At 43.3% G+C, this 26,529-nt stretch overlaps 1 protein-coding gene across 1 annotated transcript in view; it reads right to left on the bottom strand.

The window, feature by feature from the left end:
* The window catches only part of PIGT (phosphatidylinositol glycan anchor biosynthesis class T), a 58,168-nt gene that overhangs the window by 23,101 nt on the left and 8,538 nt on the right, over positions 1-26,529 (bottom strand). Inside the window, exons 4-8 of the mRNA XM_073606341.1 lie at positions 19,879-19,979; positions 19,715-19,801; positions 13,493-13,580; positions 9,876-9,970; positions 5,999-6,167 (exon numbers count right to left, since the gene is read on the bottom strand). Coding sequence (XP_073462442.1) covers positions 5,999-6,167; positions 9,876-9,970; positions 13,493-13,580; positions 19,715-19,801; positions 19,879-19,979 — 540 coding nt within the window. The remainder of the gene's footprint in view (positions 1-5,998; positions 6,168-9,875; positions 9,971-13,492; positions 13,581-19,714; positions 19,802-19,878; positions 19,980-26,529) is intronic.

The following is a 26,529-nucleotide window of genomic DNA, read 5'->3' as shown; positions in this document are numbered from 1 at the left end:
GAAAAACCGCTGAGAGTGAGAGAGTGTTGGACTCGGCCCAGCTTAGAATGTCTTCTGCTAGGGCCAGCAGACTTCCGCTCCTGGTGCCTCCCTGCTTGTTTATATAGGCCACGGTGGATGAGTTGTCCGACCGTACCTGTACATGGTGGCCCTGGAGTTCCTTTTTGAAGAATCTGAGGGCTAGGCCTACTGCCCTCAGCTCTTTCCAATTGGAAGACCTCTGCAGCTCGTCACCCTTCCATGTGCCCTGCGCTAGAAGGGATCCCAGATGTGCCCCCCAGCCCTTGCCACTTGCATCCGTGGTTAGGATCTGTGGGACTGGGATGAGCCACAGACGTCCCTGTGACAAGTTCACTTCCTTCCTCCACCACCAAAGAGATCTCTTTATTTGATGGGGAACCTGTACTAAGGTGTCTAGATCCCTCTGACTGTGGTCCCATACTCTTAGTACATATGATTGTAGGGGGCGAAAATGTAATCCTGCCCACTGCACTGCTGGAAGAGTAGAAGTTAGAAGGCCTAATGTTGACATTATGGACCTCTTGGACACCAGATGGTTGCACTGGAGGGAGAACACTGCTCTGTCCAGTTTTAGAATTTTTTCCCTTGGAAGAAAAACTCTCGAGAGCGTAGTGTCCAGCAGGTACCCCAGGTACACAATGCGCTGTGAGGGAATGAGACTGGACTTTTCTAAGTTCAGCAGCCACCCCAAACCTGTTAGAACCCTCTTGGTTAGATCGAGGTCTCGGATCAACTGTTCTGGGGATACTGCAAAAAGAAGCAGGTCGTCCAGATAGGCTATAACTGATACCCCCTGGAGTCGCAGGAAGGCCAACGCCTCTGCCAGTACCTTTGTGAATATGCGGGGCGAGGAGGATAGCCCGAAGGGCAGTGCTTGAAACTGCAGATGCAGTATTGTGCCCTGCAGGTCTACTGCTAAAACGGAGGAACCTCTGGGAGGTTTCTGCGATAGGGATGAGATCCAGAGACACCATATAACAGTTGTGTGGTAGCAGGGCCCTGACCGTAAAGATTGACTCCATGCGGAACCTTTTGTAGCAAATTGACCTGTTTAAGGGTTTTAAGTTCAGAATCAGTCTGAATTTTCCCGAGGGCTTTTTCACCACAAATACGTGGGAATAGAACCCCTCTCCTTCCTGCCCCCTTGGTACTCTGTGAACTACGTTCTGAATCTCCAGTTCCTTCAGGGCGTCCACCAAAGCTTCGGCCTTTGCTGTGCAGCTGGGAAGCTTCGTAATAAGGAACCTTTGCGGGGGTGGTCTTGAGAATTCCAAGAGATACCCCCTTCTTATGACCCCCAGGATGAATCGATTGGGTGAGAGGGTCTCCCACTGTGGAAGGAAGGCCCCCAGTCTTCCTCCCACCGTCCCTAGAGAGTCATTGATCTTTACGGGCCTTCTCAGGAGGGCGAAAAATCGCCCCTCCTCTGCCCTTACCTCTTTGGCCCCAAGTTTTCTTCCCTTGCTTGGGAGATTCCTTGCCTTTTTTCGGACGAAACCCCTTTCTCGTCTGAGCTGGGGCTTTCCTCTTAGGCGGAAAGGACTTCTTTTTGTCCGCTGTACGGTCTAAGACCGTCTCTAAACCAGGGCCAAAGAGTAGATCACCTGTCAGGGGTATACCGCACAATTTGACCTTGGAGGCGGTGTCCCCCGGCCAAGTTTTCAGCCAGAGCGCTCTTCTGGCCGAATTCGCCAGCGCCGCTGATCTGGCCGACATACGGACCGACTCTGCTGAGGCGTCTGCAATGTATGCGATTCCTCGCAGAATCGTGGGGAACGAGGCTAGGATAGTCTCCTTGGCTGTGCCAGCTTCAATGTGCTCCTGAATCTGGAAAAGCCAGTGCTCTAAATTGCGGGCTACGACCGTAACAGCCATTTCTGGCTTTAAGTTACCCACAGTTGAGTCCCACGTCTTTTTTAGAAGTGAGTGTATCCTTTTGTCCATGACATCCGACAAAGCCCCCATATCCTCGAATGCCAGGTCTGTGTGTCTAGAGACCTGAGAGAAGGCGGCATCCAACTTGGGATTTTTATTCCAAATGGACGCTGGATCCTCTGAAAATGGAAACCTTCTCTTAAGGGAGCTAGAAAAGAAGGGTTTCCTCTCAGGATCCTGCCACTCCTTCTTAATCGTTTCCACCAGCACTTCATGTACTGGAAAAACTTTTCTTTTTTGATCTCCCAAGCCCTTATACATAAGGTCATGGAGAGATAGGGGTTTTTTATCCTCGTGTATCCCGAGGGTTGTATATATTGCCCCCAAGAGATCTTCCATCTCATCCAGGGACAATTTATACCTGGAGATTTTCCTGGACTCCCCGTCCTGGTCCTCCCCTTCTGATTCCTCATGGGAATCAGACGTGCCACTGTCCGGTTGCCTCCGCTCCACCCCGGAAGGGCCTGACATCTCCTCTGCCATAACTAAATTGGTAGATCTGGCAGGTGCAGAGCCCTGAGCATGAGGCGGGGTTGTGTCCTGCTGAATGGGTTTAGAGGGAAGCTTGAACGTCTCAAATAAGGTTTTAAAAGATGAAAAGGTGGATGACAGCTCTTTCACAGAAGCTGCCAACCCAGACTGCTGTTCAGATTCCCTTTCCTTAACCAGGGAGTCTATGCACTCTTTACACAAAACTTTAGTCCATGCTTCCCCTAAACTGTCTCTACAAGAGGCACACTTCCTTTTAGAGACATGAGTGGACTTTGTTTTTTCTGTAGATTTCTGAAAATACATACAAAAAAAACACATATTACTTCCAGCAAGTTTAAGTGGAAACAACCCTGGGGGTGTACCAGATCCACCTTAAGGGAACTGCGCTCACCCCCCCACCCCCTGACCACCCAGGGGGACTGCCCTCCCTCTAAGTAAGGAACCATACAAGAGGGAGAGCAAACCTTAGATAGAGAGGACCCCTCCCCAGGGAACTCTTACCTTTGGAAGGCTGGAGACAGCGTCCGAATGAGCTGCAGCATCTGCCTCAGACATGACTGCAGGTGGTTGCCTGTGTAGAGTCTCACACTGTGTACATGTGAAGCGACTCACTCCAGCCTGAGCCCGGCCCCCTATCAGCCCCGCGACCCGGAACCGGAAGTCGCGGGTCAAAAGGGAAAGCGTCCGCCCCCCCGCCGGAAATGACGTCACCCGTCGTCCGGCCCGCTGGTTCCAAACTTTTGCGGCCTGTATGGATACAGGGGAGAGCGGACTGTCTCCATGCTGCGGCCCTGTGGACGCGATAGGGGTCCCCCACGACCTGATGCCGCGCTCGGCAAGGAAGGGGTGGCTTCAGCTGCGGTATGTACCGCCACTCTTCATCCTGGAAGCCCCTGCTTCCCTAGGGATGATTTTTTAGAAAGAGGCCACAGTCTCCCTGACTGCACCCGGCCTGGTTCCTCTGCACAGTGTCTCCCCACCGGAGGAAACACTAATAACTGAGGTCTGGCAGGGGAGGAGAGATTTTATGGGCTGGCGCAGTGTTTCCAGAGGAAGGGGAGGAGACTATCTCTCTATTGTGGCTGTCCTGAAATGACGGAAAGGGAAAAATGAAGGACTCTAATAGTTTGTTATAAAATTTTGCAAACGGGCAATTTTTCTCCTTCACTGATGTGTGCGGATGAGGATGCAATGATTGGCATTGATAGGCTGCACTGATGGGCTCTGTTGGGACTGCACTGCTAACCGACTAATGTTTACATCCTGACCAGCTGATTGGACACAGCTGATCATGTGGTAAAGAGCTGGGGACACAGCCGCTAGGATGGCTTTTAAAATTGAGGGAATCGCCGGCTGAAAACAAAGATATCTGGATGATGCCTGTATTTGCAAGAATCATCCACATATCACCACTTCATTTTAAGGATGCCATATGATGTCCTATGCCATATGAGTGGAAAGCAGTCAGTATACGGGGATATGATCAACATGTACAAATACATAAGTGGTCCATATAGTGAACTTGATGTTGAGTTATTCACTTTAAAGGTCATCACAGAGGACAAGGGGGCACTCTTTACGTCTGGAGGAAAAAAAGATCTCCAAATACGGAAAAGTTTCTTCATAGTAAGAGCTGTGAAAATGTGGAATAGACTCCCTCCAGAGGTAGTTCTGGCCAGAGCTCAGTAAACTGCTTTAATAAAGGTCTGGATTCTTTCCTAAATGTACATAATACAATTAGGTACTAATATTTATTGGTAAAGTTGATCCAGGGAATATCAGAAGGGAATTTTTTCCCCTGCTGGAGCAAATTGGATCATGCTTTGCTGGGGTTTTTCACCTTTCTCTGGAGTGAAGAATTGTGTATATGGGATTGTATGATTTTTTTTTTTTTTTAATTTAAACTAGTTGAACTAGACGGACTTGTGTCTTTTTTTCAACCTATGTAAATAAATAAAAAAAAAAATTATATTTATATATATATATTTTATTTTCAGATTTTGTATAAGAAGAGAGTCCACACCGGGCCCCTGCTGGCAAAAGAGCTGGAAGAAGATAGTGGAGGGGCCCGGGAGAAGAGGCGGAACATCGGGAGAAGTCAGAAGAAGACCCCGCAGCTGCCTAATAAATTACTCTTAAAACCTGTGTACTGTGTTTTATTTTTTTTTTTTTATTGACACTTTTTTCCCTAGGTGAATGGGTAGGGGTACCCCATACTCATTCACATAGGGTGGGGGGCCAGGATCTGGGGGCCCCCTTATTAAAGGGGGCTCACGGATTCCGATAAGCCCTCCGCCCGTAGACCCCGACAACCAACGGCCAGGGTTGTTGGGAAGAGGCCCTTGTCCTCATCAACATGGGGACAAGGTGCTTTGGGGTGGGGGGGGCCCGCAGGGCGCCCCCCCTCCCCCAAGGCACCCCCCCATTTTGAGGGCATGCGGCCTGGTACAGCTCAGGAGGGGGGGCTCGCTCGTCGCCACCCCCTTTCCTGACCGGCCGGGCTGCGTGCTCGGATAAGGTTCTGGTATGGATTTTTGGGCCAATTTTTTCGGCGTAGGGGGTTCCCCTTACAATCCATACCAGACCTAAGGGCCTGGTATGCCGCTGGGGGGGGGGGGAACCCACGCCGTTTTTTTCCATTTAAAATTTGGCGCGGCGTTCCCCCTCAGGATTCATACCAGACAGCTGTCAGCACTGCCTGTCGCTCATCGCGAAAGGAAAAAAACGTTTTCCTTTCCCGATGAGTGAGCCATCTCGGCGCTGGCTCCCGCGATGGGGCTCGCAGGTGTCAAATCTCGCCGATAACTGCGGCGAGATTGACACAATATCGCGGTCACCTACTGTACCAATTTTCTCAGCCTAGCTAATGCCCCCTGCAGTTTGTTCCTTCTGCCAGCTCCCACCTGTGCCTGCCTGGCTACTGGAGGTATGCTGTCCACTTGGATGGATTTTATAGGGGCACTCTGGTGGTGGAACATTATTCTAACGAGGCACTCTGATGGGAACAACTGACTTAGGAGGGGACTCGCATTGAAAAATCTGATGTAAGGGGGCACTCTGAAGGCGACAACTGACATAAGAATGTCATAACTGAAACTTGACAATAAATATTGTTGAAATGCTATGAAAATGGTAAAGCTCAGTTTTTGATAGACATACAGTGATTACAATTTTTGTGAGTCGTTGCACAAACTTGAGATTCGGACCTCGGCTGAAAACATTTTTTTAGTAACTAAAAGTCAATACCCCCTCTCTAGAAGCTCAAGCCTGTACTTCCCTATTTCAGCTTGCTCCAGTACGCTCATAAACACTGCACTTAATAACCAGAAAAAAAGGTCTAAAATTGCATAGCTATACAACCCAAGATATGCATAGTCTGCTGTAAGGCCATCTTCAAATGTTTTCAATGTTCCATGGATTGTCTGATGGCTATAGACTGACACAGACTGAGGTCTATGTATTGCTGAGAACTTTTCCCATTCACAGATATTTCTGTATCCTTAGACTGATTTTCTTTGTCAAGATCCAGGAACACCACAACAGAACTCACCCGAGTCAGCAGAGCCCCCCTTCCACCTCAGTGCTACATTAAGGTTTCTGGAAGTATTGAAGAAGCTGGGTTCTAGAAGATCATACACCGTGTACACCCTCGGATCACTGTGGATCTGAACCTGAATATCCAAAGATGAGGGAGGAGTCACCTCAAACAGATCCGACTCCTATAGTGTAAAAAAAGAAAGCCACAGTATTAAAACAATCCACATCCCTCATACAAGAAGGAAATCCCATAAGTTAAAGAAGAGATTGTCAAATTTTTTTGAATTTGGAAAATTGTTATACTGATCATAACATCTCCAAGGCCCTCCTATCAGAACAGCAACAGACTCTTTTGCATAAAAGGAAACCCCTGGAACAGAATGGTATGAGCCAATTTTACATATCTGGTAAACTCAATTACCATATTTATCAGCGTATAACACACACTTTTATCCCCTTAAAATCAGGGGGAAATCATGGGTGCGTGTTATACGCTGATCCCCGCTTTTTGTGAGGGGAGAGGAGCGAGCGCCGCCGAAATACACATAGCCGAGTGTACTGTGTACTCTCAGCTAGGCTCAGCTCCTCTCGCAGTCACGCCCAGTCCCACCATTGGACCTGTGTTATGTCCATCATAGGAGCCGGGCCAAGGGGTGGGACTGGTCGGGACTGTAAGAGGAGCCGAGTACACAGGACATCCGGCTCTGTGTAGCTCGGCGGTGCTAATTTTAAATGATCATGCTGCAATGAGACTGGGCAAGGCTGCAGATGGACACTGATCATTCTGCAATTATGGACAAGGCTGCAGATGGACATTGATAAGGCTGCATTGATGGACATTTAAATGTAAGTTTTTTTCTTTAAACTTCCCTCCTAAACTTGGGGTGCGTGTTATACGCCGATAAATACAGTATATATATATATATATTTTTTTTTATCAAAACTAAAGCCAGTAACACATACTAGTCAGCAAAGAATCTTCCTTGTGCCCGGTCAGCCCTCTGAACCCAGGTGCACACTGTACACAAGCCTCTGTGCCTCAACTATAACTCAGTCCTCTATCCATCATAATCCATACATTCAACTGGGTATACAAAGGCTATTAAAACATCTGCACTGTATTGTAGGGTGGATAAAGCCAAAGCTTTAGGCTGGGTTCACACTGCTGCGGTGCGGGAACGCAGCAAATTTACTGCGGGTTCCCGCGTCGCACCAACTCGCACGGCAGTTCACACTGCCATATGCGAACTGCTGGGGAGTGTCATACAATGTTAATGACACCCCCAGTTCAGCCCGCATATCGCAATGCGAACTGACAATTCGGACATTTTCGGATCGCATAGGTGTGAACACCCATGCGATCCGATTTTGGTCCGAACAAAAAAAAGGGTCCTGTGCGAGTTTGGACCGAATGCGGTGCGATATCAGCCATACTATCTGTATGGCTGATATCGCACAGCACAGACATCGCATGTGATGTGAACAGCAGTGCGCTGCGAATCACATGCGATGTCTGCCACCGCAGCAGTGTGAACCCAGCCTCAAAGTAGTATAGGCAAAACCTTTTTTTTTTCTCCCATTACATTTTTTTGCCATCTGCATCCAGCTGGGGAAATTTCCCTTTACTTCTTGCCCCATAGTTGTACAGGAAGCGAGAGGAAATTTTTGCAAGTTAACAACTTGATGACCGCCCACAGTACATTTACGCCATTAATTTGATTGTTATGGCAACAGCTAGCTGCCATAACCCTGGTATCCTTTGTTACTGTGGCCGATTCTCTTTCAGATAAAAGTGGTCTCAGTGGCGGATTCGCCACAAGATCACTTTTAGAGGCTGCAGGAAAGGTGCCCCCTTCTGCAGCTTCCCGGTCGTCTCCGAGCTTACCGGACCTGTCGGTAAGCACGGAGTCGATCCGTTCTGTCGGATGCCTGGGCAGGAAGCCGGGTGAGGGCAAGATATCCCCCACTCGGCTCTATGCCATTGGAGGACCGGAGCGACGTCTGACGTCACTTCCCCCTCTCGGCCTTAAAAAGGAAAAATGTAACTTTTTTTTTTGCTTTTAAAAAAAAAAGGTAAAAAGATCTGAGGTCTTTTTGACCCCAGATCTCGCAATAAAGAGGACCTGTCTTGCTCATTTCTATTACAAGGGATGTTTACTTTAGGAGTAACATTTTTTTTTTTTTTTTTTTTTAAATGTGAATTAGGCTACCTTTACTTTTATTTTCAAAAAAAGTGTATTTTTTCCAAAAAAGTTGCGTTTGAAAGACTGCTGAGCAAATATGGTGTTTTCAGTAACTTTCTAGCAAAAAATACTAATTTAAATTTGTAAACAAAAAATATTCCTAAAAAGGCATGGTCTTAAAGTGGTTAAAGAATTTCTTGGGGGTCACCAGACCTAGTGTCCATTGGACGATATCCCCTCTAATACTTTTCTGCGGACAACCCAAAGTTTGGGATTTTCCTTTACTTTAAAAAAAATGGGAAACGGGACAGAGGGTGAATCTTCTTAACCACTTACCGACCGGCCACTGTATATATACACGTCATTTTTTTGAAGATGGATATCTCTGTAACAGCAGCAGCTGCTGCCACAACCGAGGTATCCATCTTTAGGGCCGGCGGTTCTGTACACGATAATGGTGGTCTCTGCGGCGGGTTCGCCGTGAGATCACCGTTATTGGCGGCGGGAGAGATGCCACCCCCCCTCCCGCCGCTCACCGGAGCCGTCGGTAGCGGCGGAGGCGATCGGGTCCTTTCCCTTCCTCAGTGTGGAGACGAGTAAGGCTAAGATTGCGCCTACCCGTCTCCATACCATAGGACGGCCGGAGCGACGTCATTACGTCAGCTCCGCCCACTTCTCTTAAAAGGCACATTTTTTCTTGTGTAATTTTTTTAAACTACTTTTTTTGCATTAAAGTCCAAATATGAGATCTGAGGACTTTTTGACCCCAGATCTCATATTTAAGAGGACCTGTCATGCTTTTTTCTATTACAAGGGATGTTTACATTCCTTGTAATAGGAATAAAAGTGATCCAAATTTTATTTTTTTTAAAAAAACAGTGAAAAAATAAATAAAATAAAGTAAAATAAATAATTAAAAAAAAAAAAAAATTTTTTTTAAAGCGCCCTGTCCCGACGAGCTCGCGCGCAGAAGCGAACGCATACGTGAGTAGCGCCCGCATATGAAAACGGTGGTCAAACCACACATGTGAGGTATCCCCGCGACCGGTAGAGCGAGAGCAATAATTCTAGCCCTAGACCTCCTCTGTAACGCAAAACATGCAATCTGTAGAATTTTTTAAACGTCGCCTATGGAGATTTTTAAGGGTAAAAGTTTGACGCCATTCCACGAGCGGGCGCAATTTTGAAGCGTGATATGATGGGTATCAATTTACTTGGCGTAACATTATATTTCACAATATAAAAAAAAAAATTGGGCTAACTTTACTGTTGTCTTATTTTATTCAAAAAAGTGAATTTTTCCAAAAAAAGCGCTTAGAAGACCGCTGCACAAATACGGTGCAAAAAAAAGTATTGCAATGACCGCCATTTTATTCTCTAGGGTGTTAGAAAAAAAACAATATATAATGTTTGGGGGTTCTAAGTAATTTTCTAGCAAAAAAACCTGTTTTAAACATGTAAACACCTAAAATCCAAAACGAGGCTGGTCTTTAAGTGGTTAACAGGGGCACAGACAGCAATAAAAGCTGACAGGTGTTCTCATCTCTATTCACTCTGTCAAAAAACAAAAAAAAACAAAGTTTTGCCTTTAGTTATACTTTAACATGCAACCAAGTCCATGACGAATTCTCAGAGTAAGAGGGCAAAATAGTTTCAAAAACTTAAAAAAAAAAAAAATGCTATTTTAGCATCAATGCAGTGTTTTACCTTATCAAATCCAGAATCCACATAGATCTTGCTTTGTGTTGCAAGGGGGCAAGGTTCTGTTACTGTGCGAGCAAACATCTTAAATATAGACCAGTCTAAAAAGACAAAAATGATATGCTTGAACCATCACTATTATATAGTAAAAGTAGGAGGAGCACTGAAGTTGTATGGATGCACCAATGACATTCAGGCTATCATCTCTATATATTAGACATGGCACAAAAAGGCATGTGTACTTTACAGCTAGGAAGTGCTATAGAACAGGTTTATGTACCGCTTAACCATTTTTACCCCCTTCATGACCAGACCATTTTTTTTTTTTTTTGCTATTCGGCACTGCGCTACTTTAACCGCCGATTGTGCAGTTATGCAATACTGTACCCAAATAAAAATTATCATCACTTTTTTCTTCACAAATAGAGCTTTTTTTGGTGGTATTTGATCAGCACTGGGTCTTTATTTTATATAATATATATATATATATATATATATATATATATATATATATATATATATATATATATATATATATATATATATATATATATATATATATATATATATATAAAAAATAAAAAATTGTAATAAATTCTCTTCTTTCAGTTATAAAAAATATATAATAATAATAAAATGTCTTCATAAATTACAAGGCCAAAATATATTGTGCTACATGTCTTTGCAATTTTCAGTGGGACTGTGCTAGTGTGGTGGGCAATCTGGAGCTAGCTGATGCTGGCTTGGAGGTACACTGACATCAATAGTGACACTAATAGTGTTCAGTGCTAATATTATACACTGTCACTGTACTAATGACAATGGCTGGGAAGGGGTTAACACCTAGCAGCAACCAAAGGGTTAACTGTGTGCCTAACAACGTGTAATGTGTGCTGCTTTTACTTTTCTGCTTAAACAGCCAGATTGCTAGTCCCCCCACAGTGTAACTACGGCCAAAAACAATCACCCAGGCATTGATTCATGCCAATCTGGAAGTGGTCCTGCTAGATAAAGTATGCAAATTTAAGAAACTTTGGCAACCCTGGGTAACACACTACGTTCCCCTTGGCATTGATGACACCCTATTGTTTTAATGATTCCTCTTACCTGAACCTTGACTTGTCATCGCTTTCCTAACCTCCCCTAGTGGTACCCTTACCCCCCTTCCTACCCTTGCTTTCTCTTATTCCATTTATTTGTTCCCTTGTCTGCCTTCTCACATCTTTCAGTCTGCTGTCATCTCTTATCTCCCTCCCGCAGCCCTCTTATGCCCGGTTTGGGCCTCTAACTTGAAATGCCTCCATTACGCCCGCTTTGACAATCTCATACTGCAGTCTCACAGTTCTCTTAGGCGTTTTGGTCCTCCCCTTTCCAGCCCCAAACTACAGCCGCCCTATTTGAATAAGTAGGACTTAGGAGACCTTCATGTGTTTACTTCTATCAACCCCCCCCCCCCCCCTTTTTTTATTTATTCATTTTGTTTTTGTGGTTACGCTACATAGGTCTATTATTACAGCTTACAACTGCACTCACTTGTGGAGGATAGTCCTCCCCACCTAAATGTTGCTTATTTAAGGATTCTGCATTAGCAAGGCTAATCAGCCAACTTCAGCCAAAATCATTGGCTGAAATCAGCTACCAAACCCATGCTGTGCCCAATCACAGCATGGGTCGGCAGGGGCCGTGTGCATGAACCTGAAAGAAAGTTCAACTACTGTGAGCGGGTGGGAAGAAGTTACAATAATAAATTTTTTTCCACTTATGCAAGAAAAGGTTACATTTTAAATGCTTGCTGCCCCATAAGGGTAGATTTACTAAAAACGCGAACACTCAGTATCTGATGCAGCTGTGCAGGGTAGCCAATCAGCTTCTAACTTTAGCTTGTTCAATTAAGCTTTGGCAAAAAAAAAAAAAAAAAATCTGGAAGCTGATTGGTTTTAATGCAGAAGTGAGCCCGATTTTTCACTCTCCAGCTTTTAACCACTTCCCGTTGGGAAGCAAACGATTCCCTGCAAAGTAAAAGCCCTTAAGCTACTTTCACATTGAGGTGCTTTACAGGCGCTACAGTGCTAAAAATAGCGCCATGTATAGCACCTGTAAATCGCCTCTCCTGTGTCTCCAGTGTGAAAGCCCTAGTGCTTTCACATTGGAGCAGTGCGCTTGCAGGACGGTACAAAAAGTCCTGCAAGCCGCATCTTTGGAGAGCTGTAGGAGCAGTGTATTCACCGCTCCTAAAGCGCCCCTTCCCATTGAAAACAATGGGGTAGCGCCACTAAACCGCCGGCATAGCGCCACTAAAACTATGGTAAAGCGGCGCTAAATATAGCACCGCTTTACCGCCGACGCCACAACGTCCCAATCTGAAAGTAGCCTTATAGCGGCTATTTAGCTGCTTGAACGCTTTTACAGGTGGTGGGAGGGGACGTGAGACAAACCGCAGACGGTTTACCATAGAGCTGACCGTGGACTAGACGGTCCCCTCAGAGGCCGGAAGCGACTCCATGACATCACTTCCAGCTCCGGCAGATGTAAACACTGCCTTTTTTTTTCTAGGAAGCTTGAGATAGTTTGGTTCTTTTTTTATTTATCTCTTTTCCCCACACATGTGAGGTATAACGAACGTTAGAGCGAGAGCAATAATTCTAGTGCAAGACCTCCTCTGTAACTCTAAGCTGATAACTTGTAAACATTTTTAAAGCGTCGCCTATGGAGATTTTTAAGTATTAAAATTTGGTGCCATTTCATGAGTGTGCGCAATTTTAAAGTGTGACATGTTAGGCATCTATTTACTCGGCGTAACATCTTTCACATTATACAAAAAAAAAAAAAAAAAAAATTGTGCTAACTTTAGTGTTTTTTTTTTTATTCATAAAAGTGTTTCTTTTCCCCCAAAAAATTGCGTTTAGGAAAAAAGAAAAAAAAAAAAAAAAAAAAAGAAGATTTTTGCATGTATGAGAGAAATGTCAGAATTCGCCCGGATGGCAGGATAATCCACACAGGGTAGGTTTTCTTCTTACAGGTAAAAAAACATTTTCTACAAGTAAAGAAAAATACCTATTGACCTTTCCAGAAGATCGGTATCCTTGTAACTTTGTGCATTGAACTGAAACCAGCTTGCTTGGCTATCTTTTGTGAACTGCAGAACACCTCTCCATATATTATGAAAATGAGGAAAAAAAGGCAAGGGAAGGCGGGCATGTCTACAGTCCAAATAAGGAGAACAGCCTCAGGTGACAACACTGCTCCTCTATTAGGTACAGTTCAGTGAGTGTTGTCACCCTAGGACAGGAAGTGCATTAGTGGCAGATCACCAGGGAAAAGAAGCCTGAAAGACTAGAACCAAAATGGTCACTGCCTTGGGAGGCGGCCATGTTGTTGGTTAGTATAGGATGGACTAACAATGTCGATTCATTATATGGTGTACCGTACTGTATATGCTGCCAGTGTTCTGTGAAAACAGGCAACTCATCGAAATCTCCAATTATTGCTGCTGAACAGTCACCGGAAGTGACGTGGTTGGAAATTTTGGCGAGTTGGAGTTTTTGTCAGAACACCAAAGAATATGATAAATAAATGTATTTTCATATAAACAAGAAATGGACCAGCCAATATTCAAAACATACCTCTTTTCCCCTGTCCGTTGGTATACATATCAAAAACTACTGTTAAGGATTGGCGCAGCTCCCAGGAAACTTCTGAACAATCTGGTTCCTGAAATACCATAAGATCATATGGCTTTATGTGATAATGATTAAAAGAATTAGACCAACAAAAATAGATATTTCTGCTGTTAGATGGCAATCAGGATCCTCACTCAAGGTTTTTATTCTCTCGTGTCTGTAATATCGCCTTATTAGAGATTATTGAAGAGCTGCTTATTGCGCGCCAATCTCCATCCAGATCAATAAAGACACTCTACACATGTGGGGATAGAAATTGAGACAGAGCCTCCAATAGTGTAATAACACTTTATGGTAATCGGTTTATTAACCACTTCCCAAACAACCGCCTCAGTTATACTGCGGAAGGTTGGCTCCCCTGCGCGAGCCGTCGTAGCTATACGTTGACTCGCGGGGGTCGGGATAACGGCACGTGCGTGCTGCACAGCGGGTTGCCGATGCTCGTGGCCAACGGTCGTGATGACCACCAGCCACGAGTGATTGTGGGCAGGAGAGACAACAGGGATGAGTGTGTGTAAACACACACTTCCCTGTTCTGACAGATCGCGTGTTCCTATTAGCTAGGAACCACGATCCGTCACTTCCTCTAGTCAGTCCCATCCCCCTTCAGTTAGAATCACCTCCCAGGGAACACAGTTAACCCCTCGAGTGCCCTCTAGTGTTAACCCCTTCACTGCCATTTTTACAGTAATCAATGCAATTTTATAGCATTGAACGCTGTATTAATGCCAATGGTCCCAAAAATGTGTCAAAATTGTCCGATGTGTCCGCCATAATATCGCAGTCATGATAAAAATCGCAGATCGCGGCCATTAGAAAAAAAAAAAAAAAAAAAATTATATATACCGTATATACTCGAGTATAAGTCGTTCCGAGTATAAGTCGAGGCCCCTAATTTACCACAAAAAAAAAAAAAAAAAAAAAAAAAAAAAAAAAAAAAAAAAAAAAAAAATGGGAAAAACTTATTGACCCGAGTATAAGACGAGGGTGAGAAATGCAGAGGGTCAATAATGCCCATCTGCAGCTGCATGCCTCCCTGTGTCCTGTGCAGCCTACCTGTGTCCTGTGCATGTGTGTCCTGTGTTCCTGTGTGCCCTGTGTTCCTGTGTGCCCTGTGTTCCTGTGTGCCCTGTGTTCCTGTGTGCCCTGTGTGCCCTGTGTGCCCTGTGTGCCCTGTGTTCCTGTGTGCCCTGTGTTCCTGTGTGCCCTGTGTTCCTGTGTGCATGTGCAGCCTACCTGTGTCCTGTGTAGCCTCCCTGTGGCGATCTCCTTCCTCCCTGTGGCGATCTCCTTCCTCAGACGGCGGCCGGCGTGTGATGATACTGTTCGGCGGCCATTCCACAGTTCAAAAGCCGCGCCTCCTCCTCGTCTGTGATAGGCTGACCGCCTATCACGGACATTCTCTCATTCTCATACCACGGACGAGGATGAGAGAATGTCCGTGATAGGCTGAACAGCTGTCAGTGTACAGCCTATCACAGAAGAGCAGGAGGCGCGGCTTTTGAAAGCTGGAATAGCCTCCGAGCATTATCATCACACGCCGGCCGCCTGCATGACACGCTGATCATGCAGACAGATGGCGGTGACTCGAGTATAAGTCGAAGGGAAACTTTCAGCCCGAAAAAAAGGGCTGAAAAATTCGACTTATACTTGAGTGTATATATATATATATATATATATATATATATATATATATATATATATATATATATATATATATATATATATATATATATATATATATATATATATATATTATATCTCCCCTATTTTGTAGACGCTATAACTTTTGTGCAAACCACTCAATATACGCTTATTGCGATTTTTTTTTTTTACCAAAAATGTGTAGAATACATATCGGCCTAAACGGAGGAAAATTATTATTTTTTTTTTATATATATATATTTTTGGGCGATATTTATTATAGCAAAAAGTAAAAAATAATGCGTTTTTTTCAAAATTGTCGCTCTGTTTTTGTTTATAGTGCAAAAAATAAACGTAGAGGCGATCAAACACCACCAAAAGAAAGCTCTAGTTGTGGGGAAAAAAAAAAAAAAAAAAAAAAAAAAAAAAAAAAAGGGACGTCAATTTTGTTTGGGTGCAACGTCGCACAACTGTCAGTTAAAGCGACGCAGTGCCGAATCGCAAAAAGTGCTCTGGTCAGGAAGGGGATAAATCCTTCCGGGCTGAAGTGGTTAAAGTAATACACTTACATCATAACAGATTCAAAAATCGCCTTGTTAAAATTCCATGAGTAGTTGCCATCATACCCCCTGGCTTAAGGCGGTCCCCAAAGGCCAGCTCCAGAGAATCAGGCGTAACTGCACTAATTTTCCTGATTATCTACAGCAGGCCCAGATTTTAAAAATGAGATTTCTGGAGAAGGGGTATCCTGAGGCTGAGATAGATGACACCATTACCCAGGTGGGTAATTTGGATAGAAATACTATGCTCAGTGGGGATAGGTTGGCGAATCATGTTTCTGATAATCGATTTGCCTGCTCTTTAGTAACGAGATATTCTAACCAGCATTTCTTGGTCAAAAAGATACTGAACAGACATTGGGGCCTGTTGAAGAACGATAGGGTACTTGGCCCTAGTTTACCGGACCATCCAGTAGTTATTTTTAGAGGAGCACCTACTTTACGGCATATGATTGCTCCCAATATTGTAGATCCTCCTAAGCCTATCTCTTTTTTTCCATCTCTTAATGGTTTTCATCCCTGCAGAAAATGTGAAATTTGCCAGCTTAATGCTTTCAGAGGCCGCAAATGTGAGAGTTTCCAATCAACTCAAACCAATCAAATATATAGGATTGAGTCATTCATCACATGCACTACTGAATATGTAGTGTACATGATACAGTGCCCCTGTTCAAAGCAATATATTGGGCACACAAAGCGAGCTCTTCACGTGAGGTTATCTGAACATGTGGGCAACATTAGGCGTGGATTTACTAAACATAACCTGTCTAGGCATTATGCCAAATACCACGATAAGAAAATTAAGGGGACCCTCTTTGTGGCAATAGCCAAACTTCAATGTCACTGGAGGGGTAGTAATAAATTTAGAGCCATTTCCAGGTTAGAAACGAGATGGATATTTGACATGATGAGTTATGTGCCCTTTGGGCTTAATGTAGATTGGGACATTAATTCTTTTATTAATAATTCCTAATCAGTTTAGAGATTTTTTCTATATATGTCTGTATTTTTATTTTATTTATTTATTTTTTTATTTTTATTTAATAATTAATAGATAATATTTTTTATTTTATTTATCAATTATGGATTTTTTATGTGGGGTTAACTACTTAGATGCACACTTTTTTTGTTTATTCTGTAGAGGTTTTTAAATAATTTATTCAATTATGATATGGCGTCCTTTCTGAAATTCCTGGCTGTTGCATTCACTTTTCATCACGTTGGTATGTTTTTTGGCTGCGGAGACGCTGTAACATTAAGATTTATCTGACACTCGTTTATTGGAACTATTTGTAAGTGCATCTTTTTACTTATTAAACATTACTGATTGGAACGATTACACTATGGGAGCCTTTCTTGCTTTTATCTCCGGAGCCATACAGCCTCAGCCACAGATCCAGATGCTGGTATAGGTTATTGGGAAACCTGTAATCTCCCATATGCTTGGATAGACCTCTGTTGGTCTTTTGAGTCGGTAAGGAGCCTCATATCCACTTGGGTGTATTCACTTTTTGGGAGATTGGATTTTTTTATCACGGATTTCGGATTTTTTTCTTCTTCTTTTTATATTTATGAACTTTATATATGAATTCTTCAATCGCACTCTTTGTGATGGGACTTTTTATGTGCTCTCTTTGATTTATTTGACACCATTAATTTTTAATATTTCAATATACACATATCCTACAGTGGTTTTGAATTATTATGGTATTCTTTTATGTTATTGATTATGATATTATGGTTTAATAATTTTTAATAATTTTGTCATGTTCATTTATTGGCTGCCCTTAGCGCTGCATAATAATATTACTAGTATCTGGAGTATGTATCTGACTTTTTTATGCTGGCTGCTTTGGTAATTTGGGTTAAAACCTTGTTTTTTATTAAATGTGTTTTTAGTTGGTAAAGGTTAATCCCTTATAGTTACCAATCAATTATTGGGCTTCTAGCGCAGCGTTAACCCCTTTTTGGTTTTTTTTACATATTTAAAATTCCAAACATGGCAGGTGACTCACTGCTGCGATGTGCTAATAATTCCATCATACACGTGGAGTCACCATCTCAGCTTCAGCATGTAGCTACGCCCCCGACGCGTTTTGTCACTTCTGACTTCCTCACAGCGGCTCTTCAATAATATCTAATAAGGCGAGATTTGCCAGACACGAGAGTGAAAGGCAACAGCATCTGGTGAGCTTTATTCTTAACCTCCCTGGCGGTATGATTATTTCGGATTTTAGGTGCTGAAAGCGGTACCATTATTTTGCATGGAAATTTGGCGTTTTATATTGTAGGTCTGTAAATCTTAACAATAACACACTTAAATCTGTCCAAACCAGAGTCTAGTAGATATCCCGGGTATGATAAAGTTTGAAACACAAAAACATAAATTATAATATAATAAATAAAAATAAATAATTAAAAAAAAAAAAAAAAAAAAAAATAGTAATAAAATAAATTTCCCCACAATTCACTATCGCTCAATTCTGCAAGTGTTCTAATTTATTATCGCTGTTTTCTAGCTGGTCTAAAGCCACTTTTGACGTAAAGGGACACTTTTTGGTTGCTATGGACAATCTCCAGTTTCCAGGCAGAAAGAACAGTGTATATCATGTAAAATTGCATGCAGGGCATGTGACAAAGCACTGGGGACAAAAGGGATGTGAAATCATTTCATACAGTACTGTAATCTGTAAGATTACAGTACTGTATGTGTTATGCTTTTGACATTTTTTTGAATTTGCCGCCAGGCTCCGCCCCCGTGCGTCGCGCCGCTCGCAGGGAACGGAGCCTGGCACGGAGAGGCTTCGGAGGAGGACGGAGCCCTCGGACACTGCGGGGGACATCGCAGGATCCCGGGGACAAGGTAAGTAACGCCGCCCCAGGATCCTGCAATGCGATCCCGAGTGTGGCTCGGGGTTACCGCTAATGGTACTGAATTTTAACCCCGAGCCACACTCGGGAAAACCGCCAGGGAGGCTACGGGAGTGGAATCGGCACACATCACTTTGGTGAAGAATTTTGGTGGATCAACGAGATTTTGTTTATTGGACTGTATTACCATATTGATTTGCATATGTTGGGAGCATATATATTGTTTGGATATGCCATATAGACACTTTTTATTATGTATGGGTGTTTTATGTTGATCATTTCACGCTGCTAATAGAAGATTTTTTAGATTAATTAGTGCGTGACTGTGGAATTATTGGTCTCTTATTTACATTAACAGGCATTTCACCTCATTTGCATGTTTATTAAATATTAAGAAGCAGCACAAACAATTATTTTTTAAATAGTGCAGTGAACACACATATTACATTTTTGGTTTGGGTTTAAATACCACTTTAAAAAAAAATACATGACACTAAAAGCTCACCTCATGCCGTTACTAATGAATTTGTAAAACCATAAAACTAAAACCATCAATTTAGTGGCTTCTTAGTGCCCATTCACACCACAAAAAACATCCTCCAGGAGATTAAGGTCTATTTTTTTTTTTTTTTCCACTGTACTAGGGTCTGGTGCGTTTTTTTTTTTTAATCCATTTTTGATGCTTTTTAACATGTTCCACTACCGATATGTGCAGGAAAAAAAAAACAAAAACCAGCATGTTGTACTTTTTTTTTCCCCCAAAGAACTGAGAAGCACTGGAACTCACTGCACTGGTGTGAACTATGCCATTGGAAACCATATAACCTTACTTTCCATGCTTTGTTGATGCAGAAAAAAAAGAAAAGCACTGCATGTGGTGTGAATGAGCCCTTAAAACACATTACATTCAAGGGACGTCTCTGGTGAATTGTCACAGTAGCCAGTGTGCTTATGTCAGCTCTCAATGGAGCTTCCAGAACCAGAACAGGCGGGTGTCACAACTGATCACATGTGCAGCAGAGGCCAAGATGGCGCTGTCTTAGGCTGGAAATGACAGAAGGGTCAGCTTGGAGTACATAAAACATCTTACCCTACAAATTGGCCTGATGTGTACTGACTGGGAGTGGTAGCTGCTGTAATACAGACGTTCTGCCTCCAATAGGGAGGCCAGGCCCACCTGTGTAGATAAAAGGAAAAATGAAAAGATGGTCTTAGATCAAACTACAAAGAGCAATAGTAAGATTGACACAGTACCTTGGAGCCACAAGGCAGCAGCTTCTTCCATGGGGTGAGATTCTCTGTGCATACTATTTCCCTGGGTAGAGTGGCGTAACGCAGCAGGTGGTGATCGGTCACTGTAGGGAATAACAAATTGTATCAACAATCCAACTAACACTAATATATATATATATATATATATATATATATATATATATATATATATATATATATATATATATATATATATATATATATATATATATATATATATATATATATATATATATATATATATATATATATATATATATATATATATATATGGATGGAAAATATTCAGACCCCCTTTTTTCACTCTTTGTTATATTGCAGCCATTTGCAAAAATCATTTAAGTTCATTTTTTTTTCCTCATCAATGTACACACAGCACCCCATATTGACAGAAAAACACAGAATTTTTGAAATTTTTGCAGATTTATTAAGAAAGAAAAAAACTAAAAAATCACATGGTCCTAAGTATTCAGACCCTTTGCTGTGACACTCATATATTTAACTCAGGTGCTGTCCATTTCTTCTGATCATCCTTGAGATGGTTCTACACCTTCATTTGAGTCCAGCTGTGTTTGATTATACCGATTGGACTTGATTAGGAAAGCCACACACCAGTCTATATAAGACCTTACAGCTCACAGTGCATGTCAGAGCAAATGAGGTCAAAGGAACTACCTGAAGAGCTCAGAGACAGAATTGTGGCAAGGCAAATTGTGTATTTGCAAATGTGTGCAACTAAACCCCTGTTTTTAAAACACATACTGTTAAACTGGTTAATTCGGTTGGTCGCAGGCTGGTTGGTAAGTTGAGCTTGGAAATTCTTTGGTTTTGACACTTTCTTCACCAGGCTTCAGTCCCTGGCTTTGCCATACTAACTGTGGGCAGCCGGCTGTGCATTCGCGAACTGCATTGCGCTGTTTGATTGGTGCCACAGCTTTCTGAGACCTGTGACACATCCCGGAAGGCTGCAGGGGAAGAAGGGGGGGGCCTAACTTCTGTTCAGATCGCCAGGGCAATCTGACCAGAAGTGGGGGAGCGGGTACCTGTCAAAACCAGGTATCCACTCAAACCCCACCCTAAAAATGATGTCACAATTGTTGAGGAAGAGCGGAACTTCTTCTTTTGGGTGAAGTTCTGCTTTAACTTATTATTGACACCCGCTGCAGACTGTAAATGGAGTGCGTTTTGAATGCGGTGTAAACCGTACAGGAATGCACAGCCCACTCCTGTGCGATGCCTCTGCAAGCATGGTGTGAAATGGCCCTAAAACATGGTGGAATGTAGCCAACTAGAAGGCATCTTGTTGTGTCCGTTTCTGTGTTAATCGTCAAACTGATTCATGTGCCCTTTATTGTGCAATCACAGCTCTTTAACACCAGTTTGGATGTGCATTATTGATGAATTTTAAAATGTGCTGTGTTTTTAACAGGGAGCAGGCACAGGTTTTACATGTGAAATGTGCGTTGCATGCATTTTACATACACGGATTGTATATGTTGTTTCTATGTAATGCATGTTTTTTTTTGTTTTTTAAAAAACACTTGACAACTGAACTGTCTATGACTGGATTTAGGCTGCTAGCAATATTTTAAACAAACCGCACTGCATCAAAGCATGGAAAGGAGGATGGTTTCATTCAGTACCCAACTCATCGTGTATAAAAATGCAGCGGTGTGAATACACCCAAGGGCAAGGATGAGCTCTGGCGTGTTCGCACACTCCACGTGCAGAGCCTGCCAGGAAGTTGGCACTGCGCTAATCACAGGCAGGGAGACATTTCCCGATCTCTGCAGCTGCGCAGATGTCTCACTGCCTGTGATTAGCGCAGAGCAGTGCCGACTTCCTGGCGGGCTCTGCACGTGGAGTGTGCGAACATGCCGAGCTCATCCTTACCCAAGGGACTCAGACCTATCCAGCTCATTGCGGTGTGTTAAAACAAAATGATTAGCAATCTGACCTGATTACTGATCATTTTGCTTTATATTGGTAGATTCCCTTTGTCCTTGGCATCTGGTGCGGCATATCCCTTTGGGATGAGGCTTTGTGCCCCTTGTGGGGAGCCTGAGTTGGGCACACTGCTCCCCATTCCCTTGGACTTCTGGTGTCTCATGGCGGCAACTCTCCTTGTTTTTAAAACAATGCGGCCATTTAGGCTATGAAAGTCTATCCATATGGTTAGTAAATACCTGTATAATGAAAGTACGCTATATCAAAAATGTTTGTGATAGTTTCTAATTGTATCCCCCCCCCCCCCCCCCCCCATTTTACCACTGTAGATATTGTGTTAAAGAGGACGGAGCCGAGTCCTAGTTTCTGTGTTAACAGACAAAGCAGCAGGACACGGGAATGCGCACACATGGGTGTCCTGTAGGAGTGTGCTTCTCAGATGGGACACTAGAAAAGGGGGAGGAGCCAGGAGCGCCGCAGAGGGACCCCAGAAGAGGAAGATCGGGGCCACTCTGTGCAAAACCAACTGCACAGCGGAGGTAAGCATGACATTTTGTTTTTTTAAAAACAGAGGAACCTTTACAACCCCTTTATCTATAAACCAGCCACCCCTATAGAAGAGGAATTACGCAATCTCTCGAAATGCATTGGGTACCACTCTGATTTTGGTTGTACCATTGACAGAGAACTGTCGTTTATCTTTTGTAATCATTATGTATTTACTGTAACCGCATCAGTTTATGTTTTAATTCTGCACGGCAATTTTTAATATTTCCAAACAATAAAATGTTATACCTTTTTAATTCTCAATCCTATTTCCTTGGAGTCTATGCCTTATAAAGTCCTATTGGAAGGTTTTTTCTGTAAATTAGTCTGTGCAGTGTGTTGTGATGCATTAACAATTCATTCATTGTGATTCTTTGGGTGTACTCTTAGGTGTCATTCAAAATGAATAGCACCAAAATGCACTGCAGTGCTGTGTTACGATTAGGAGTGTTAATGCAAAATATAAGTCTGACTAGGCTCTAGGGAGCTCTCGCGTGGATTTTAGGCTAATGCCGCGTACACACGAGCGGACTTTACGGCGGACTTTGCCCGGCGGACTGGATTTCGTCGGACAATTCGATGTGTGTGGGCTCCAGCGGACTTTGTTTTCTCAAAAGTTGGACGGACTTAGATTTTAAACTTGTTTAAAATTTATCCGTTGAAATCGAGTCCGGTCGAAAAGTCCTCTCGTCTGTATGCTAGTTCGACGGACAAAAAGGCACGCTAGGGCAGCTATTGGCTACTGGCTATGAACTTCCTTGTTTTAGTCCGGTCGTACGTCATCACGTACGAATTCGACGGACTTTGGTGGATTGTGTGTAGGCAAGTCCGTTCATTCACAAAGTCCGTCGGAAAGTACGTCGAAAAATCCGCCGGGCAAAGTCCGCCGTAAAGTCCGACCGTGTGTACGCGGCATTAGTCTGTATAGCAGGCTTCAACTACTGCCCCAGTTGTGGTTAAGTCCTTCCACTCTACAGATCCTGTACTCACCACTGAAATTCTGGAATGTGACTGTTTAAATGATAGAGGGAGATGCTTTCTGTCAGGAGAGGCAGTGCCTAATCTCAACAACCAACCTCCTGTACTCAAGATAGATGTTCTGGCTAGAGTTGCACCGATACTGATACCAGTGCTGATCCTAAGCATTTGCGCAAGTACTGGTACTCGTGCACATGCAACAATACCTGAAACCGATACCTTTTCGGTGCGATTAGAGCCCATACAAAATTGAATGGGCTCACATTGCACTGTAAAGAATTGCATGCGATTTCCCCCACTGCTCCTGTGTGAACCCAGGCTTGTCATAATGGCTTCAGCCTGGGTTCACACAGGAGCAATGTGGTTAACGGCATGCGATTTGGACAGGAATCGCAGCACATGCTATTTCTAATGGCATGCATTTCTTTGCAGTGAGATTTAAGGCCATTCATTTTGTATGGGCTCAAATCGTACTGCAAAGGGTATCGGTAATCAGTATCAGCAAATACTTGAGCATCGCAAAAAAAAAAAAAAAAAAAGTGTATCAGTGCAAACCTAGTTCAGGCAATAATGGACCTTGGACAATAACTCAAGTTTTGGCAAGACTTTGCAGCCGCCTAAGGACTGGGGAAGCCCAAGTAAAACATTGCATCATAGTATGTAAACATATAACCCCAATGAGACCATGCATTGTGGAATATTGCTGGCATATGAAGGCTAAGATGTGGCCTAGATAGATAGATAGATAAAGTATATGCTTACATACTATAATGCATGGGGTCACATGTTTAGAGATGTACAGCCCACCTGTGAATGGGAGATGCTTGGATATTATTGGGCATAATCCAAAAGACTTAAGCCTCTTTCACACGAACGATCCGTTCAGGTCCGCCTGTCAGTTTTTTAGGCGGACCTGAACAGACCCTCCATAGACCTCTACGGAGCGTCGGATGTCAGCGGTGACATGTCCGCTGACATCTGACCCGCTTCAACCCGAAAAAGTGTAACGGAGGAAAAACCTACTTTTCCATCCGTTTTCGGATTGGATGACGACGGACACTACGGTCTCTACGGTCCGTCATCCGATCCCCCATAGGGGAGAGCGGCACTCTGACAAGTTGTGCAGCGACGGACCTGTCATCTGCCTGCTCAGCGGAGCAATCCCCGCTGAGCAAGCGGGATATTCACGGGGCAGATCATCATGGATCCGTCCCGTGTGAAAGAGGCCTTAAAGTCCACCCTAACACTAAAATCCCTGCATCTGCAGACATCGACGATCTAACACTATAACACTATCCTATCTAACCCTGTAAAGAAATCAGTAATCTCCCCCCCCCCCCTCTTTAAACCTATCCGACCCGATCCCACACTGAGCTGTCAGCCGGTGCAGAGGACACATCCGACAACGGAAGCCCCATAGCAAGTCTATGGGTGACGTCACTCCCCATTCATTTCACAGCCGTTGCCGGCTATATCCTCTGCAGAGCTTCCACTGCTGGAGACCGGACCGACTTAAAAAAAAAAAAAAAGTTATGTATACCGATTTCTTCTTTACAGGGTTAGATAGGTTAGCATTATATAGTTGATGTCTACAGACAATAGGGATTTTAGTGTTAGGATGGACTTACACTTTAATGATGGACTACGCATTATTGAGATTTGATGTTTTAGGTGTCTTCCCTATGGGATTCGCGCAGTGGACCAGGTGATGTGAGACACTGCCGTATGCGAGTCTGCATCTTGTTTTTTTATTACTTCAATAAAAGGATTTGTAAAAAGGTAATGACAAGGCTTGTGCACCCTCTGCTTTTGCTTTTCTAGTGCTTCCTCTCACTTTGGGCAGAAGTCAAGGCTCCATGTACTGTCTGGGTGCACATTGTGTCATTTCAGTTTTTACCTTCCATATTTTTGATATTGTATAGACAGAGATTTAAATATTAGCCACTAGATCAATAATTTATCAGAAGAGTGGAATGCTTCCCATTTCTAGGCTATACTGGGCGATACATTCGGTTTAAAATAGAAATGAAAGGCAAAACATTTTTGTATAGATAAAAAAAAAAAAAAAAAAAAAAAAAGAAAAAAAGGAGCCACATATCAGGAATATGAAGTGTGGGGGTAAAACGCTTTAAACATTTAAAGCCAATTTCTGGGGAATCTGAAAATTCTCCCTTGAAGTAGAGTTGCCCTCGCACTGCCAGCTTGAATGGTTTGTGTAGGTCTAGGGGAGAGTAAAGGCATTTTACTTACACGATTCCCTGCTTCCCCAGCGGATGGTGTACACCCCTGCTCTAACGGTGGACTGTCGTTTAGCGTCCTCATGTCCAACACAGGATTATTGACCCATCACTGGTCTTAAAACGGTAGTGAACTCTTTTAGGCAACTTTTGCCTACAAGTAAGCTTATAATAAAGCTTACCTGTAGGTAAAATAAATATCTCCTACTACTTTGGGTGAGGACACCACTGGATTCCTGGATGGGTAAGTGCTCTAATATTAAAAGTCAGCAGCTACAGTCTTTGTAGCTGCTGACATTAAATTTTTTTTTGGGGGGGGGGGGCTGGAGCTCCTCTTTAAGTGCTTGAAAACCTCAGATATGAAATATGAACAAAGCATATCCCCTCTATAGTGTGGGCGTGTCTCAACTAAGAGCACTAAGTCTAATTTCTGTCTGCTGCTTCCTTCCTCCACTATCAGCATGATTCACTTCTGACAAGTCTTCCTGACACCAATAGAAAAATTAGTGACAGGGGAGGGACCTCCAGCTGATTTGACAGCCTCATCTCTGTTTGTTTCCGGGTGCTGTGTGGCGGGGGGGGGCGCCTCTTCCTTCCAATCCTCTCCCCACTGAGATCTGCAGAGTGTTACTTCAGCTCCCCACCCCCTTTTTCTGAAAGCTTAGACAAGCTTTTTAAATTCTGGACTTTGAACAAATGTAGAGAAAAGAAGGCTGCAGATGAGGATTTGTTTCATCTGTGTGTATGACCTGAGACCAGTCACTTCACTGGGTATATGTAAGGATTTATAACCACTTTAAGGAATATTCTTAAATAATTTGCGCCTGGAGTTCAGCCTTAATCCTAGATCTTCATTATTTAGCTTTGCACGGGGCATGCGATCTAAACCATTACGTCCGCATGAAACAGACAATTACTTCCCCCA

The sequence above is a fragment of the Aquarana catesbeiana genome, linkage group LG12, assembly GCF_042186555.1.
Source record: "Aquarana catesbeiana isolate 2022-GZ linkage group LG12, ASM4218655v1, whole genome shotgun sequence".
NCBI lineage: Eukaryota > Metazoa > Chordata > Amphibia > Anura > Ranidae > Aquarana > Aquarana catesbeiana.
This window is presented reverse-complemented; position numbering and strand designations above follow the sequence as displayed.